The 19065-nt window shown below is 53.4% G+C and overlaps 1 protein-coding gene across 4 annotated transcripts in view; it reads left to right on the top strand.

Annotated features, from left to right (window-relative positions):
- The window catches only part of RGS9 (regulator of G protein signaling 9), a 39975-nt gene extending 35224 nt beyond the window's left edge, over window positions 1-4751 (top strand). For 2 of the 4 annotated variants that reach the window (XM_054645331.2, XM_077188163.1), the window contains exons 18-19: window positions 2423-2817; window positions 3612-4751. In XM_054645331.2, coding sequence (XP_054501306.2) covers window positions 2423-2817; window positions 3612-3768 — 552 coding nt within the window. In that variant the 3' untranslated portion in view covers window positions 3769-4751. Of the gene's footprint in view, window positions 1-2422 lie in introns of all 4 variants that reach the window. The other 2 variants (XM_077188162.1, XM_077188164.1) reach the window with 2 other exon arrangements.
- Window positions 4752-19065: the final 14314 nt, after the last annotated feature.

Raw genomic sequence — 19065 nt, 5'->3', positions numbered from 1 at the left:
TGGCAGGGTTGGCCCAAAGGCACTGGGCTGTGATGAGCTCTGGAGTCTCTGCAGAGTTTGTGTAACATGGAGCACTGAGCATGTTGGGATTGCCAGGATGTAGTAACATGTGGAAGATCAAGTCAGGGTGTAAATAATAAATAACAAATCTGTGTGTTCCCGTCAGTCCCTCTGATTCTACTTCTATTTTGTCTGCTGCTTTGCTTGTTATCCATTCCTTTCTCTGATTTTTTATCATCTCTGCTTGGCATCGCTGCTCCCCTGCCATGGCTTGTGCTGCATGCTCGGGAGTCACTGTGCTTGTGGAACACCAGTTACACCAGGAACTGGTGTGGAACACCAGTCAGTGCTTGTGGAACACCAGTTATTGTGTGGAACACCAGTGAAAGCATGTAGAACACCAGTTACTGTGTGTGGAACACCAGTCAGTGCTTGTGGAACACCAGTTATTGTGTGGAACACCAGTGAAAGCATGTAGAACACCAGTTACTGTGTGTGGTATACCAGTTACTGTGTGGAACACCAGTCAGTGCTTGTGGAACACCAGTTACTGTGTGGAACACCAGTTACTGCATGTGGAACACCAGTTATTGTGTGGAACACCAGTTAGTGCATGTAGAACACCAGTCAGTGCTTGTAGAACACAAGTTACTCTGTGTGGTATACCAATTACTGTGTGGAACACCAGTTACTGCATGTGGAACACCAGCTTTTGCATGTGGAACACCAGTTTTTGCATGTGGAACACCAATTTCTGCATGTGGAACAAGCAGCCATCCTTCACACCCAGGCAGGAGCTGTCTTTGCCCTGCCACAGGCTGATGGAGCTGTCACAGCCCAGCTTCTGCTCCTCATCCTCTGCTGCTCAGTCCCCAAAGAGGAAAGTTGCTTGGTACAAGCTGAACTTCACTTTGTGCCAGCTGAGAAATTGTTTTTTTCCATGTGTTGTTTAATTTTTTTTTTTGGCCATGGCTTCCATGTGTTCATCTGTCTAATAAAAATAAATGTAGAAAATAGAAAAAGATCCGAGTTCATCTTTCTCTGTGGTGTCTCAGTGTGTTCATCCTTCTCTGTGCCATCTCTGCATGTGTGTGTGCATGTCCTGTATGTGCCTCTGCTCTCAGCTCCTCTCCCTGGACACTTGAGCTGCATTTCATTTTGCTGGGACTAAGTCCTTGAGAAATGGGAGGGGACGTGGCATGCAGCATGTGCTGTCCTTGTCCTGTCCAGTCTGTGCTGGGGCTTGTCCTGAGGGCTGGCTGAGCTGGGCTGGAGCCTCCCCAGCCCCAGCCAGGGACACTGGGGTTCCATCAGGAGAATTGGTACTACATTGGTACTACATTGGTACTACAAGGTGGGCTGGGGCTCAGGGGCTGTTCCCGGCCCTGGTGCTGCCGTGGGTGTGACATGGTTGTGCTGTCCCTAACCAAGATCACATTCCTGGCATGACAGCCTCCTCCATGCCTGCAGCTAATGGTGGTGAGCAATGACACAGGCTGGTGGCCCCTCCAGCATCCTGGCAGGTGCGGGGCTGGATCTGTCAGCACTCGCTGGAGCTGTGGTGGCAGCAGTGACCCCGCAGGCAAGGTGTGACAGCCCAGTGCTCTGGCAGTGGGAAGGGAAGGGGACAGAGCTGCAGGACAGGGGGACACCAGCACAGGCATAGCTGGGGGGACAGAGCTGCAGGACAGAGGGACACCAGCACAGGTGTGGCCGGAGCTGCAGGACATAGGGACACAGGCACAGGCATCACTGGAGGGGACAGAGCTGCAGGACAGGGGGACACAGGCACAGGCATCACTGGAGGGGACAGAGCTGCAGGACAGGGGGACACAGGCACAGGCATGGCTGGGGTGGCTGGAGCTGGAATGGGAGGGGCAATGGGGTTCAGATTGAGATTGCCAGGAGTAAGGCCAGTATTGGGGTTGCAATGAATAAGATTGGAGAGGATGTTGATGGTCGAATAGGCTCTTTGATGAATAGTTTCACACCATCTGCCAGGGGTTGTAGGAGCCCGAAAAGGCCAACAATGTTTGGGCCCTTTAGGCCTTGTATGTAGCTTAGGATTTTGCGCTCTATTAGCGTAAGGAAGGCTACTGTGATTAAGATTGGAAGGGCATAGGAGAGGGCATAGGAGAGGGCTGGGGGGGACAGAGCTGCAGGACAGAGGGACACGGGCACAGGCATGGCCAGAGCTGCAGGACAGAGGGACATGGGCACAGGCATGGCTGGGGTGGCTGGGTCTGCAGGACAGCGGGACATGGACACAGGCATGGCTGGGGTGGCTGGAGCTGCCTCCCAGCTGAGCCCTTCTCTCCTGGCAGCACCAAAGAAGGAGCGGGATTCTCCTCATGAAGAAGCCTGGGGAACCCCGGGTGTCACTCCAGACCTGACCAAGCCTCTCTCCTTTTCCTCCCCACAGCCAGCCCACCTCGCCTCCTGCTCCCCCGGCCCGGCTGCCTATGCCGGCCCCGGCCCCGGCACCCCGGCATCGCCCCAGGCCGTGCCTCCCGTGTTCCCCGAGCCCTCAGCCCTGCCCCGGGGCCCCGCCTGTCCCTCACCCATCGGCCGGGCCCTGGGCAGCGCCGCGGGCACCCGGCCGGACCCGCGGGCAGCCGGCCCCGGCCCCTTCCAGTCCGGCGGCCGGAGATCCCGCCTGGCCGCCCGGGCCTGGGCGCGCTTCCTGCGGAGCGGCTGCCGCAGCTCGGGCAGCCCGGGCTCGCTGCCGGCCCGGGGCCCGGCCGTGCCCCACGGCAAGGTGCAGCCGCTGGGCGGGCGGGAGCGGCGGCTGCGGCCCGACAGCAGGACGGTCAGCAGGTGAGCAGCGCACGGACACACGGACACACAGCCGGACAGGGCTCGGCTCCGGGCCGGCTCGGTTTGGGATTAGCCAGAGGGAGAAGTCCCTGAGAATCTGTCTGGGAGTCACCTTTGCCACACCTGCCCCAAACCCAGGCCCTTCCCTGTCTCCATTCCTGCAGTTTTCCGATGGGAGCGGGCCAGGAGCCCGTGCTGGCTGTGCCTCTGCTACTGTCGCACCTCCTCGTCAGCGTGCAAAACCCCAGGTTTTACTTTTAATCCCTGAATTTGGAAAACCTCAGTGTTCTTGAGCACTGACTCAGGTTTGGTTTCGTGATTTCCAGTCAGAGGAGAACCAGAAGTGACGAGGGGAAATCTTGAGCGACAGTCGCTAAGTGTCTGTCATTCCAGGGCAGAGATGGGGAATTTCTGCCTGGAAAGGCGGCCCCTGCAGGAACCAAGCCCGGGCCATGTCCCTCACCAGGAGCAGCATGTCCCTGATCCCGTTTAACCCACCTCTGCTGCTGGCCGAGTGGATGAGTCCACATTATAAATTCCAGAGCACAAACCTGAGGGCTCCTGCTCTACCTGGCTCCGGAGCTCTGTCACGCGGCCTTGCAGCTTCAAAGCAGTGGCAGCGCACATTCCCCTCGTCCTTCCTCTCCATGGGCTCATGCCCGGGAGTTTTGCTTTGGGATTTGGGGCTGGAGCAGTGGAAATCTCAAAGCCAAGCTCGCTTGCCGCCTCGGAGCACATTAAAAAGCGCTGTGTGTGTGTGTGTGTGTGTGATGAGTTTGTGTTTCCCAACGCAGCTTCTTCCAAGTCAGAACAGCCGCGCCTCCGGAGAGCCCGGCCTGCCCCGGGAGCTCCGGGCAGGGAGAGGACAGGCAGCCCCGGGCTCGGAAGAACTCTGCAAAGGAGCTGATCTGCCCCTGGGAGACCCCCACGGGGCAGGGGAGAGCAGGGTAACCCCGACATGGACACTCCTGCCAGGCCTGAGACTGCAGTGTTTGCCATGCATGGCTCAGCACACGCTGGAGAAGTGTGTTGGAGCCATCCTCCAGCAGCAGGGACACCCAGACCACCACAGCTCCGGATAACAGCCCCTGGTGTGCCCAGCTGTCTGTGATCCAAGAGCTCCAAGCCTCTCTGGACTGGTTTTCTTTCCTGTCTTTACTGTGTTCAGTTCTGCTCATGACAAACTCATCGATAAACCAGCCTGGTTTCATGCCTTGGAGCAGATGGAGGACGTGTGGGTGATGTCCTGGGAAACGGGCTCTTATCAGAGTTTCTGCCTCGGCCATGAGGTGTCAGCACACTGAACACAGCACAGCTGGAGCTGGGCTGGAGGGGGCTGGCAGGGCAGGACTCAGACTTCAGTGCCAAAACTGGGGCGTGTTTGTGTCCCCAGCCTGGGCCCACCTCCTATTAATTACAAATTTTTAATTTGAAAACGTGCTGATTAATAGGCTGGGGAAAATGGAGTGCCCCTCATGAGATGCTGAGTGGCAAAACATCTTTCCTTCATCCAAACCAAACATGATCCCAGAGGCATCAAGGAGTGCAGAGCTCTCCTGCATTAGCTCCAGCTTCCCAGTGCATGGGTTTGAAACCATGGCTCGACCTGGGAACCCCTGGGGAGATCCAAGCCAAATCCCTGTTGGTGTTTTGGGCCCCTCCAAACTGGGATTGATGCTGGGATATCAGCACTGCCTGTGGCATGATGTGTTGCCACAGGCAGTGCTGATATTGAGTGTTGGATTGTTGCCTCCCTTGTGTCAGTGTTTGAAGGTGGTTGTTTTATTCCCTGGATGAGTTTCCTCAGTGTGTGTGTGCTGTGGGTCCCTGTTCTGTACCTTGGCCATGACCTGTGACTTCTGATGTTGCTGTTTTGTACTTTCTGATTATAAATGGAGTCTTTCCTGTGTGGCTGATGTGGTTCCACACGCTCAGTCCTGCTGTGGGATTTAAATCTGTCCTCACACACACTCAGTGCTCCCTGTTGCCCCCAGGTCTGGGCTGACACTTCCCATCACAGGGCAATTTGGGAAAATCAGAAGGCTGCTTCTGTCTCCAAAGAGTCTTTCCCAGGCTGCTGGCCCTCACTGCCATGGTGCTCCTCTTGTACAAACACACATTGGCTCTCGGTGGCTTTGCTCTGTCAGAGGGACCTGGGCCTGCTCTGCTGCCACTGACAGGGACATCTGTTATTGATGAGAGACAAATCTGGTGTCTTCTGCAATTTTTTGTGTGAGTATTGTTACTCAGCCACTCCTGGCAGGATGCTGGTGATGTGTAATCCAGGAGACACAACAGGAAGACATGATTTGTCAGAGAAAAGAATATTATATTTAGTATTATGTACATATGATAAGAGCCATCCTACTGTAAATACTTCTCTCATTGGTTTCAGGCTTCTCCTGGGCACCTCCTTGCCTTTGAATACTCCTTGTGCTCATCTTCCACTCCAGAGGAAAGAGTTCAGATGCAAATCTGCTGCTCTGCCAGGGCTGGGACACCCAGTGCAGCCAGGTACACACCTATCCCAGAGGCCAGCACTGGCTCTTCCCAACATTTATCCCTTCAGGGCATTGATTTTTATTCCCCAATATCTTCTAAATATCTTTTCCCTCAATATCCTTCAACCAGAGCCCTTTTCCCTGGGAGCACAGGGCATCTCAAGCCTGTGCTTGGTTCCCTTCCCTTTTCCTTGGCTCCTCCAGTTGGAAATGACAGCTCCAGAGGCCCCTCCTGCCCCCGTGCTGTGACATCTGAGGCTGTGTCCCCTGCTGGAGGCCTGGCGTGCCGGAGCTGGGAGCGCTTTCAGCTCTGGCACTTCAAACCCCTCGCTGTGCAGGAGCCCACTTATCACTGCCTGGAGTCACCTGGAGGAATTAGCTCTCTGCAGCAACTTAGACATCCAAGGTATTCCTGTAATGTGAGGGATGTGGAAGGTTAATGACTGGAAAAAGTGATCGCTCCCTGTGGGCAGTTTCTCAGAAAACTCCCTGCTGCTTGGCTGCCAGAAGAAAGGAGATTCCAGCAGCAGCAGCAGCAGCAGCAGCAGCAGCGAGGGAGCCTCGTGTCCCCTGCAGAGGCTCCTCTCTCCAGCCTCCCATGGCTGCACAGACCCTCCCACTCTGTCTCCTCGGTGCTGGAGGAGCTCCTATGGCCCAGGTGCTGCTGGATGGGCTGCAGTGGTCCAGCTTTGGACATCCACAGAATGAAGCTGGAAGGAGATTCTTACCTGAGTGGTTCTCCAAGAGCTCCACTGCCAGGTCTGGAGGTCCCACGCCCACTGTGGGGTGGGCTCCTCCAGCATCCTTCACTCAGGCTGATCCACAGCTGCTGGGATTTGTTGTTTGGAGCAGCTTCTGGGGTTCCCCTGCACCTCCATGAGAGCTCTTCCCAGGCTGCCTCAGCCACCAGCCTCAAGGGGACACTGTTGGGATAGGATGGGAGCGAGTCCCACGCTGGTGATCCTCATCCTTCTCTGCAGAGATGGGGCTGCCAGTTTTGGGAGTCACACCTGTGCTGGGGAGGAGAGCTCTGTGTGGGAGCATGTCCAGCTCAGAGAAGCTGGCTGAAATCTCCAGGTTATGGACCTGTTCTCCAGGCATCTCTCATATCTCCTTCAAGCCTGACATTTCCCTCTCCTCTCCAGCTGGGCCGAAGTGCTGAAAACACCAGGGAGCTGTTTCTTCCCCGGGCTCTGGGATTGTGCATTGCTCGAGCCTCATTAATTTAAAAATGGAACAAAGAATGCTCAGCATCCAGCAGGATCAGGCCTCAAGAGCAGGAAGTACCAGCTGGCTCGGGAGAGGGCTGGTTCCCATGGGATTCCCAGTGTGGTTTTGGCAGGCAGCGTGGTTGGGATGGTTCTTCAAGCAGGCTCTTCCTGCCTGGAATGCCAGCCCTGGAAGAACAGCTGACTCAGAGCGTGACAGCTCCTCACAGCATCCCCTCCTGAAAGGAGCTGTCAGGGAGGGTTCCTGACACCGCTGCCGCTACATTTTGTGCGGGTGGCTTGAAAGCCGAGCTGTAAGCCGAGCCCACGTCATGGTGCTCTTGGAAACGCCTGCCGTGGGTGGAATTCAGCCCTGAGCAGCGCCTGGCAGCCCACCCTGCTCCCAGAATAGGATGCCAGCACAGCCCAAGTGCTTCGTGCTGCATCCACCCCAACATCTGAGAATCTGAGCTGAGATAAACACACAGTGACAGAATCACCGTGACTTGGCTCTTTGGGGTGCAAAGCCAGGCATGGAATAATTTTCCCCTTGCCACGAGGGATATGTTTTATGCATTTTTCAATACACCTGGCCCAGAAGCAGAGGTGAGCACCTCACAGGATCCCTTTCAGGTAGAGAGTTCCCAGATCTGTTCTGCACCACACTAAAGAAGAAGAGATAAGCTCTTGCAAGTCAGTTTATTTTTTAAAATTCATGTTGCCATAGCAGCTCAGCACACTGTCTCAAGTCCTCCTTCTTGCAAAACTTTGATTACCATGAAAACAGAATTATGTTGTTCTCCAACACATCCTATACATAAATATGTTGAAGTTCCCATAGTTCATGCCTCAACACCTCTGCAAAGACTTCTTTTAGTTCATGCTCACAAAGAATTTCTCTGGCCAGAGGTCAGTGTTTTAAATCTTGGTTTAAAGGCATCTCCTCAGCACCTCTGTGGTCCTGCTGCTCGTGTTCCCGGCCAAGGTTCTGGTTCCAGTGGTTTCTAACACACTCTGGTACACCACAGCACTGAGCCCAGGCACCAGCTGCTGTCCCCAAGATTGCAGGGATACCCTTCTCCCTTGGCTCTGCTCCAGCCTCTCCCTGAAGTACCAAAAGAGCACAAATCCCACTGAAACATCCACTCGTTTGTTGTGATCCAAGAGAAGCACGGAGCTGCGTTATCCTCGCTCCCCTCCAGTCCCATCCTGCTGGGTTCCCTCTGTCCCAGGGAAGGAGTCTGTCACCCCTCTTGGGATGGGATGAATCAGCTGTGGGAATGGTTTATTTTTGGCTTTAGGGGATGAGCTCCAGGCTGGACAAGAGTTCTGTGTGGGTAGGGCTTGGTGACAGCTCTGGGTGGGATCACCTGACACCAGTGGCTTTAATGAGAGTTCCTGCATCCAGCACCAGAGTGCAGGCAGCTGCTGCAGCCCCAGGGCTGAGGTCTGGCCCTCTGTAAGCTCTGCTTTCAGCCTCAGGAGTCCTGGAATCATGGAATGCTTTGGGCTGGAAGGGACCTCAAAGCCCAGTCAGTCCCACAAGGACACCTTCCACTATCTTAGGGTGCTCCAACCTGGCCTTGGGCACTTCCAGGGATGGGGCAGCCACAGCTTCTATGGAAAACCTGTGCCAGGGCCTCCCCACCCTCCCAGGGAAGGACATGTTCCCAATATCCCATCTAACCCTGCCCTCTGGCAGTGGGAAGCCATTCCCCTTTGTCCTGTTACCACTTGCTCTTGTAAATAGTGTCCCTCCACCTTTCTTGTCAGGTGTCCCATTTTTCCATAGCAATACTGGAAAAGACCAAGGGGAAAACAAAACAAAACAAAACAAAAAAAAAAGAAATTAGGCTAAATATAGACAAATTTGGAATAAGAGCCTACAGAGTCATTTGATTAAACAGCACATTACCCTGAGCCCCCCTTCTGCTGTTGTTGTTCCCATTAATCCACCTCCTCACACAGAGAAGACCCTCCCAGACCAGGACTGGGAAAGGTCAGTGGAATTTTTATTAATACTCACAGCCAGACTTCTCCCAGTCAGCTTTTCCCCCCACCCCCCCAAATAACTGAAGGGAAAAGAAAAAAAAAAAAAAAAAAGAAGAGGAGGAAGAGGAAGAAAAAATTGGGGTAAAAGTTGAAGAACACTTTAATTTATAAGAAAAAGAACTAAATAATTGATGTAGTCATGGTGCCAAAGGTAATTTCTGCTGCTCCCTCTATCTCACAAAGACATTTAGCATTGATTGAGATCAAAGTATCAAAAACCCCTGCTGCTGAGCTGAAAGGCAAAACTTTCGGCTGCCTTTCTCCGCTCTAATAATATCGTCTTTATGTAGTTAATAAACTGCACACTTCAGTCAAACTATATCATTACAGAAGACTTAGGGAGCTAATAATTTAAAAGCAAAGAATTGCCTCTGTTCTTTGCTTTGAACTAAACAACATTCTGTTGAATGAGGGGGACATCAAAGCTTTGTTACTATTACCAATGTGGCTGGAGCATGGGGCCGCACAGAGTGTGTACTTCAGTCATCAAGAGAAAAAAAAAAAGATTAAAGATATTGGCTTATCAACCCACAGGCAGAACCAGGTGTTTTCTTTTCTGCTGTGCAAGCATCAGGTGGTTTGCTTATCAATGAGTTTTCTTGTTAAATAGATGTACATGACTTAGGCTGATCCCGCCGATCCCGTGGCCCTTTTCTTTCCTGAGCCATCTTTGAAAAAGTTGGGCTGTGGGGATGTTTGTTTGCAGGAGAAGCTTTAACTGGGCCTTTTGTCCAGGGCCAGCTCCTGCTCTGGCACTCCCCTGTTGTGCCAGGCCCCTCCCTGCTCCCACCTTCCCCTCTCCCACTTGCCCCTGGCATGAGGGGCAGCCTCATCCTCTGGGGGTGCACCAGGGTGGGATTAGGTCGGAGATTTACAAAAATTATTCATGGGAAGGGTTGTAAAGCATGGAACAGCCTGGAACCCAAGGCAGACAGTGACCACCCCTGGAGGTGGAGTCACCACAGAGTCACTGATGGAGTCACCACCCCTGGAAGTGCTCAAAACCCACATGCATGTGGCACCTGGGTTAGTGATGGTCGTGGTTGGACTTGATGATCCTGAAGGTCATGATTCCATGGTTCACCCCATGCCTGCCCTCAGCACTTCAGCTCCTGCCAGGGCAGAACTGTGTCCTGGGCAGCCAGGAGGAGCCTCTGGCGTGGCTGGGGCTGAGGGAGGCCCGTCCTGCTCCTTTCCCTCTGCGTGGGGAGGACAGGGAGCGCCTGGCTCCTGCTGCTGCCTTCTCCAAGAGCTGCTTCTTCCCTCTCACCCACCAGGCAGTGCCTTGGGGAGCTCTGGCACTGCCAGGAGTGGGTGTCCATGGAGAGCTTGAGTGTGGAGATCCCCAACTCCTCGGTGGGTGTGTGAATCACTTGTGTTCCTCCCTGTGATGGTCCCAAATCATTCTTTGCTAGAAGATTTTTTTCTCCAAATATGGCCTTTCCTTATCAATCCCACTGAAACACAAACCCTTTCCTGGGACATTGGGCAGGGGTAGGATCAGTAAAACAAGTCCAAGGAACCTTCAGGATCAGTAAAGGTCAGTAAAACACGTCCAAGGAATTCATCCCTTCCCTGCATGGCCACATCTGCCTGTCAATGTCTGGATCTGACTCCAGGATGGAATTTCTGTGTTTTTTGACTGGAAACAGTTGAATGTGGGGCTGTGGTGGGAGCCCTGAGGCCTCACCAGCACAAACCAGGTCAGCCATGAGTTCAGGGGGCCTCTAAGCCCCCCTGCTCTGGTGTCCCAGGCTGGATGGATCCCTGGAAGCTCCAGGCAATGTGGTGTGGGCTCTATTATGGGATACTTGCACTTCTTAAATGCCGCTTTTCATTTGCATCAAAAACTCTCCTTGGTTCTTGGCAGTCTGGGTCTCATCCCCTATTAAAGACTGGAATTTAAAAAAGCAGAAAATAATGGCTTATTTCAAAGTAACAATTCGAGTGCTTTTTGAAACGCTGTCCTTATTCAAAACCACTTAAATTTATACATATTTCTAAGTCGTTATTATCCTCAGAGGCTGAACCAATTTGGGTCTTGATTTCTCCAAGTATTCTCCTGGATTTCTGTGTCAGAAAGTTGAGCTGCCATGTGAGCAGATTGGACGTTAACCACAGGTAACAAATTGGTCCCTGGGAATTATTGCTGAATTGTTCTTTAAAATACTTTGCAAAGCCTTTTACTACGAGGAGAAAAATCGTAGCAAAAGGACTTTGGGAAAGGGATAATCTGATTTTATCCTGTTCAGGTGCAGGAGTGTTTGCCTGAGTGTGCTTGTAGACGTGTGCACATGTGTGCTTTTGTGGGCTCTGCTCTTTTCTCAGTGGAATTGGCCTTGGCCTTCCTTCAGAGTGGCATTTTAGACCTGCTGGAGTGCTCTCTTTGCCTTTAATTTTGGCAAGATTAGATTATTGCAATAATATAATAATGGGACCAGGGAGGAGTCGTCCATCACAGACACCACATGCAGGTCATGTGTGTTGTTTGAGGACAGAAATAATCCAGTGGGAAGGTGGGAAAAGCTCTTGTACCCTCTGTGGCCCTGTGGCTCACACGCAGGCATGGAGCCACAGCTCTCAGAACTCACAGAAATGTTGTTCTCCTCTGCTGGGAGGCTTTGAGCTGCCCTGAGCTCATCAGACTGATGCCAGCCTGGACTGTGTCACACCTGAATCGACCCCGTTGTTCCTCAGTGGCAACTGCCAATCCAAGGGGGACTCTGGTGTCCTCTGCTTGACTTATTTGGGCTTCCACTATCACAGAATCATCACAGTGGGAAGGGACCTTCAGGATCATCCAGTCCCACCATCACCCAGCACCTCAACCATAACCCCAAGTGCATCCAGATGCCTCTTGAGCACTTCCATGGTGACTCCACCACCTCCCTGAGCCCAATATCCTCATACCTGATCACTGACAGGCTCTGTTGGACACAACACCCAAGATTTGTGTGAATTCTGTGAATTTGCACCCAGAAATCAGCCTGAAGTGGGTTGTATTGAATACAGCTTTCAGGGCAAAGTGCTTAAAGCAAACCCTACAGTGCAGTGCCTGCCTGGATGTCCATCTGTCTGTCTGTCTCTCTCCAGGCAAACTCATCCTTGGAGTGGCTGTTTCTGCAGGATTTGTTCACAACAACGCTGAGAGTGAGGAGAGAGGTTCTGGCTGGACAGAGCTGCAGAGCTGGAGGCTCTGGAGCCAACCTTTGCAAGATGTGGTAGCACAAAGATAACAAAGCGCCTCCGATGGAGTGCAAGGCACAGGGAAGCTGTCTTTAGCCTTTACCAAAACCACTGTCAGTCCTTTGCCTTTGCAGGCACAGCTCTAGCAAAGCTAATTGGGTTAGTGCCTTGCAGGGGGCTCTCAGTGTCTGCAGGAGGTAGGCTGCTGCAAACACCTTCCCCTTCAAGGCACACAGCATTGCCTTTTTCACACCACAGCTCTCTCCCTGGCTTCTGTTCTCCAAAAGCAAAAGTCCCAGGCTGTTCTTCAGTATCAGCCATTACAGTGTTTCAGCTCTTTCCTCCCAGCCATTTTCAAATGTTCAACTTAAAAGGAAAATGTTTCATTTTAGGCCAAATCCCCCCTTCCTCTCCCTTTTCCCTCTCTTCTCCTTCGTCCCCCCCCCCCTCCCCTTTTCTCTGGAAGAAGAACAAAGTCATTCAAATCAGGAAGCTGAGGAACTCCATGTATACTTTCCACTGGGACCTCAATCCCTACTGGTTTGGCATGATTTGATTGAAGTGTAATTTAATCCTTCATCATTTGTCATAATGTCATTTATATATAAAAACAACACTGCATCCAAACTTCAGATCAGCACCAAGGAGCTCTCCAGGAGGGATGGGAAGGAGCTGAGGAGCTGTGCTGATGGAGAGGGGGGTGAGGAGCTGCCAGGCAGTGTCCCCCTCTCTGAGCAGGCACCAGGATGGAGCATGACATAGTTAAGGTCAGAGGAGAAGGGTTTGGACTCCCAGGGAAATGAAAGGATGGCTGTGAGCACTTCTGTGTGAAGGGGTTCAGGCTGGCTGGGTGAAATACCTGGGCACAGGTGAGCAACCTGGCTGTCAGCATGGCTGGAGTCTGGGCTGTGTTTGCTCTGGACAGTGTAGTGATGATGGTGTCACTGCCCTCTGCCACCAGCTGTGAGCCTGCACACCTCAAACCTCTGCCTGTGCTGCAAGGGGAAAACACACAAGAGCCCTTCATGGTAGGAGATTTTTTCCCAGCCTTGCTCTGCCAGCAGGTGCAGATTCCTCCATCCCCTCCTCTTCTGAGTGACCTCTGCATTGTTGCTGTTCACCTCCAGGTGCTGGGGTTGGGGTTGCAGCAGATTTTTGTCACTGAGCCCCCCTCATGGATCCTGTCAGTGAGGAGCAGAAGCACCAGACTGATCCCAGGGCTGCAGGAAGCTGAGTCTTCCTTTTTATCAAATGTTTAGCTAAGCCCAGCTCAAATACCAACCACCTTCACCCGGGAGAGGGCAGGCAGGGGTGACCCTGCAGATGGGATCTGGTTGATCAGGCAGGGAGGCACTTCAGGCTTAGGGGGCTGCTGGCTCCTGCTGCTTTGGCCTTGCTGCTCACAGATGGTGATCATGGGCCAAGCCCTTCATGGGCTGCCCTGTGGAAGCTTTTCCAACCCCCTCAGTGTTCCCCCAGTGCAAAGGGAGCTCCATGGGCTGCCCTGTGGAAGCTTTTCCCCCCTCAGTGTTCCCCCAGGGCAAAGGGAGCTCCATGGGCTGCCCTGTGGAAGCTTTTCCAACCCCCTCAGTGTTCCCCCAGGGCAAAGGGAGCTCCATGGGCTGCCCTGTGGAAGCTTTTCCAACCCCCTCAGTGTTCCCCCAGGGCAAAGGGAGCTCCATGAGCTGCCCTGTGGAAGCTTTTCCCCCCTCAGTGTTCCCCCAGTGCAAATGGAGCTCCATGGGCTGCCCTGTGAAGCTTTTCCCCCCTCAGTGTTCCCTCAGTGCAAAGGGAGCTCCATGGGCTGCCCTGTGAAGCTTTTCCCCCCTCAGTGTTCCCTCAGGGCAAAGGGAGCTCCATGGGCTGCCCTGTGGAAGCTTTTCCAACCCCCTCAGTGTTCCCCCAGTGCAAAGGGAGCTCCATGAGCTGCCCTGTGGAAGCTTTTCCCCCCTCAGTGTTCCCCCAGTGCAAAGGGAGCTCCATGAGCTGCCCTGTGGAAGCTTTTCCCCCCTCAGTGTTCCCTCAGTGCAAAGGGAGCTCCATGGGCTGCCCTGTGGAAGCTTTTCCCCCCTCAGTGTTCCCCCAGTGCAAAGGGAGCTCCATGGGCTGCCCTGTGGAAGCTTTTCCCCCCTCAGTGTTCCCCCAGGGCAAAGGGAGCTCCATGGGCTGCCCTGTGGAAGCTTTTCCCCCCTCAGTGTTCCCTCAGGGCAAAGGGAGCTCCAGGATGGGCAGGAGGCTGGTGGAGGGGCAGGATCATCCCTGTGTTACTGTTCCTGCTCTTCCCTGCAGCCCTGCAGAATAAAAACATTTTCTGAAGCTTTGGTGCAATATGGACCAAAACTCTGCAGAATAAAAACATTTTCTGAAGCTTTGGTGCAATATGGACCAAACCTCTGCAGAATAAAAACATTTTCTGAAGCTTTGGTGCAACATGGACCAAAAACCAGCCCAGGGGTAGCTGAGAGGTGTCAGGAAAGCTCTGCCCTGCAAAGCCCCAGGGGATTTTGTTTCCAGATCCTCCCAGCTCAGGCAGGGTGAGCTCCCCACAGAGGCACCCACCTGGCTCTGCACCTGGGCACGGTGGCTTCTCTTCCCCTCTCAAGCTGCCTCCTCCCTGCTCCTTGCCTGAGTATTTTTGGCATGGTCTGGGCTCACAGGGAGGCATGTCCTGGAATGCACCATGGCCCATCCTGAGGAGAGCCTCTGCACAACAGGGAGGTTATGGTTAATCTGCAAAACACATGAGGTGCTTGACTGGGGGATTTTTTGGAGAGAGATGTTGAACATCTTTACTTCCCCTTCCTATCTGTTCACTGAGCACCCTAAAAGGAAGTAGGAGCAAGGGGAACAGATAAGCCTTATCCCTCAGAAAGAAAACATTCCTGGAGTCAGGGTATATCAGCCAGACACTGCCTGCCTTCCTTCAGCCTGAACTGTGCAGGGATCTCAGCAGCCAGAGCCTGGGTATCCATAATCCAGAGCCTGGGGATCCCAAAATCCAGGGCCTGGGGATCCCAGAGCCTGGGTATCCCAAAATCCAGGGCCTGGGGATCCCAAAATCCAGAGCCTGGTTATCCCAAAATCCAGGGCCTGGGGATCCCAAAATCCAGGGCCTGGTGATCCCAAAATCCAGGGCCTGGGGATCCCAGAGCCTGGGTATCCCAAAATCCAGGGCCTGGGGATCCCAAAATCCAGAGCCTGGGGATCCCAGAATGCAGAGCCTGAGTACCCCAAAATTCAGAGCTGGGGTACCCCAGAATCCAGAGCCCAGAATCCAGAGCCTGGAGATCCCAGTGTCCAGAGCCTGGGTACCCCAGAGTCCAGAGCCTGGGTACCCCCGAATGCAGAGCCTGGGGATCCCAGAATCCAGAACCTGAGTACCCCAGAATGCAGAGCCTGGATATCCCAGAATCCAGAGCCTGGGTACCCCAGAATCCAGAGCTCAGAATGCAGAGCCTGGGTACCCCAGAATCCAGAGCCTGGGTACCCCAGAATCCAGAGCCCAGAATTCAGAGCCTGGGTACCCCGGAGTCCAGAGCCTGGGTACCCCGGAGTCCAGAGCCTGGGTACCCCAGAATGCAGAGCCTGGATACCCCAGAATGCAGAGCCTGGGTACCCCAGAATGCAGAGCCTGGGTACCCCAGAATCCAGAGCCCAGAATGCAGAGCCTGGGTACCCCAGAATGCAGAGCCTGGCTATCCCAGCACCCTGAGCACCCCAGCAGCCAGAGCCTTGCTCTCTGCTGGGGTCAGGACAAGAGCCAGCTGTTGGAGGCTGCAGGGGGACAGCACCCAGCACCCTCAGAGCCCTCCCTGCCGTGCCTCCCTCCCCCAGGCACCAAGCTGCCAGCTCAGCTGCAGTCTGTGTGCTCTACCCTGCTGTAAAACACCCACCAGAGAGGGCTGGGTGAGGCTGGGACCCCCACTGACCCCCACCAGGCTCCTGTTGGGGCTGGGGCTCTGCCCCATCCCTCCCCTCTCCCAGCAGAGCAGGGTGTCTATTCACAGCACTTGTCAAAAATTAAAGCAGAACCTTCTTTCAAATGTTCCATCTGTGCTTGGCTGCCAGAAAAGCGATTCTTCCTCCAAAAAAAATTTGCATTTAAAATTCCAAATATGCACTTTTGCTCAGACCAAAGAATGTGTGTTCCTGCTTTCAAGTCGGGCTCCCTGTGACCTCTAGGTTTTAATAATTTCAGCAAAGTGTCATTTGACAATTCAAATACAGGCCGTAAGCACAGGAAAGTAAACGTCCTTTAAGATAAGCACACATTATATTGAGAGTTGATGATGAGAAGATTTCACCTACAGCTAGGAACTTCAGAGCAATGTGTATGACACTTCTGCATATTAAAAACCTCTTTGGTGAAATATTGGTATTTCCAGATTTCAGCTTTGCCAGCTCTCAAGCATTTCCACTGTTTAATTCATAAGAAGGTGTGATGGCCTTGTGTATAGAGGGTTCACTGTTTAGCTTTTGCTTCCCAATTAAAAATAAATCAGTGCTCAAATCCTGCTGGCTGCTGATCCGAGGGGGTGAAGGACCACAGCTGGGATGGCAAAAATCTGTGCTGCCAACCCACTTCTGGCCCAGGGATGTGCAGGGATGTGAGGCTGGGCCCCCCAAGGCTCTGAGCCCTCAGGATCTGCTCACTGGGGCTCCCCCCTCTCTCTCTGGTTTCCCCAGCTCCCCTGGGTTCTGCTGTGCTGCCCCAGCCCCGTGCACAGAGAGGTCTCTTATCACCCCAACACCCAGCCCAAACCCCAGATCAGCGTGTCACCAGAATTAATAACCCTCCCTGTGCTCCTGGTAATCCATCCCAGGGCTGCACAGCCCTGCCTCTGTTTGCTGAGGTGCATGGGAGCCTCAGAGCTGCCCCAAACAGAGCCTTTTTCATGAAAACTGCTTCATTCAACACCTTCTAAGGGCTGCGGCCGCAGGGAGGGGGCAAGTTTACACAGATGCTTGGGTCTCAGGCCTTGCTAGCAGGTGTCTCCTAACTTTACCCAGACCACCCTCACACTAAAGGGACTCCTTTGCTTTGAGCCTGTTTGAGTTACATGGCTTTGGTCTCCAGGTTCCTGCCCTGCAGGCGATTTATGGCTCTGCAGGCTGACAATGCTCCCCGAGGGAGCACAGGGATGGGGCAGGGCGGCTTCCACAGCACCCTCCGAGACCTGGGCTCCCCTGGCCGTGAAATCCTCAGGCTTTCCAGGGAAGGGGAAACAACAGCAACACCCCTACGGGGCTGTAGGGTCTTTCATTTGTTTGTTTGTTTGTTTAAAATGGGTCGGGGGTGTGGGGGAAGAATTAATGGTAGGCTTGGGCAAAGAATTTCCTCTGAAGCTGGCCACGTTCTGTTGCTGAGGTCGTGTGACAGCTGAGATTGCACAATTAGAAATGTTTTGAGGCATTCCTTCAGCCTCGAGAGGGGAGGAGGGAAGATATTTAGGGTTTGCTGTCTGTAGTTTGGGGAGCAGACACCTGGAGAGCTCCTGTGTGTAGGGATGGTGATGGAGAGCACTGCCTCCTTCCCAAGGGATGCTGCTGAGCTCCAGCTGCTGCTCCCCAGGGAGAATTTGGGGCTCCTCAGGCTTTGGGAAGCTTGGGTTGGGCTGTTGCAAGGTTTGTGTCCCTTTTTGCAGTTCTCTGAAATTTCTTTGGTTCTCATTGGGAGTTAGTGGGGAGGAAATGTTATTGGGGTGAAGGGTTTGGGATGGAGGGGACCTTAAAAATCCATGGGCAGGGACAGCTTCCAGTATCCCAGGGTGCCCCCAGCCCTGTCCAGCCTGGCCTTGGGCACTGCCAGGATCCAGGGGCAGCCCCAGCTGCTGTGGGCACCCTTGCCAGGGCCTGCCCACCCTCCCAGGGAGGGATTTCTCCCCAAAATCCCATCTCTAAGTGCAGCCCAGCACCCCAGCAGTGCCTCCCAGCTGCTGCAGGAGCAGGGATGGGTGCTCAGAGATAGAAATGGCATTTCTGGCTCATGTCCTTATCTGGTGCAAGGAGGAGTAGCCACAAGATCCATCTCCTTCTCCTGCTTTATCAGCTCCCAGTAGAAAGGAAAGGAGGACAGTCTCCTGCTGATCACAGGGAGGTTCTTGGCTGAGTTTATTCTTGGCTGCTTGATAAGTCCAGCCCTCACCCCTCTGGTCATTTAATATTTTGCTCCTGACAGGGCTGTAGAAGCACCAGTTGGAGGCAGCTGAAGTGTCAGGCACTGGATTGTCCCTCCAAAGGCAGCTGGTGCCACTGGGAGGGTCCCAGCAATCTCTGAGGATGATTTCCTGTGCCCCCAGCCCCTGCCTCTCCCACACAAAGCTTTGTAAAAGCTGTAAGGGATCAGTTTGGAGAGGCACGATAAAAAATAAATGACTTTGTTGTGCTTTTGGAACAAAATAATGCTTTAATAGCAGAATCCTTTTCAAAGTTAGCAGTTAAGAGTAAGCAGTACTTTAGGCAATCCAGGCATCTGCTGCAGGGACTTTCCCTCATAATTAGTTAATGAGCTTGATGTACTTTTCCCATCTAATTAAGATGCCATCCTTTTAGCCTTGTTGGGAAAGGTGAACTTGGGAGACAGGTCCCCTGGCTGGGGCAGGGAGGTGTGTGCCAGTCTGTGTGTGAGAGCTGCCCAGACCTGTGTCCCTCTGCAGCCTGGCCATCCTCCTGGCTGTGAGAAAGCTGCTGAGGAGGGCCCCGAAGCAGGGCAGGGGTGGGACAGCCCTTTCCCACCTCCCTGCAAAGGGGGCACTTGTGAGTCCATCTGCACGGGCAGAGGGGCCGTGCACACGTGAGGAAACACCCCAGAGCCAAAGGGAAGCAGCAGATCTCACCAAAGCCACTGGTTTCCCCCAAACTCAAAAGAAAGAGCTGCTTTGAAAGGCCTCTGAGGGCTGGGAGTTGCAGGCCTGATGGTTGGTCAGAGCTGTGGGCTCAGAGTTTTCTCTGGCAGCAAATGAAAGCAGCCACAGCTCCAGTAGCTGGAAGCTGCCTGTGTGCTGGAGTGCCAAAATGCAGGAGAGAGCATTGGGATAAAAATCCAAGAGGGGCAGGGATGGGAGTGCCAAAATACAGGAGAGAGCATTGGGATAAAAATCCAAGAGGGGCAGGGATGGGAGTGCCAAAATACAGGAGAGCATTGGGATAAAAATCCAAGAGGGGCAGGGATGGAGTGCCAAAATACAGGAGAGAGCTTTGGGATAAAAATCCCAGAGGAGCAGGGATGGAGTGCCAAAATACAGGAGGGATCACTGGGAGCAGGGATCCAAGCAGGGATGGAGTGCCAAAATGCAGGAGAA

This window comes from Agelaius phoeniceus, chromosome 19 (genome assembly GCF_051311805.1).
Source record: "Agelaius phoeniceus isolate bAgePho1 chromosome 19, bAgePho1.hap1, whole genome shotgun sequence".
In the NCBI taxonomy this organism is placed as follows: domain Eukaryota; kingdom Metazoa; phylum Chordata; class Aves; order Passeriformes; family Icteridae; genus Agelaius; species Agelaius phoeniceus.
The sequence above is the reverse complement of the archived record's forward strand: the minus strand, read 5'-3'. Positions and strand labels throughout refer to the sequence as shown.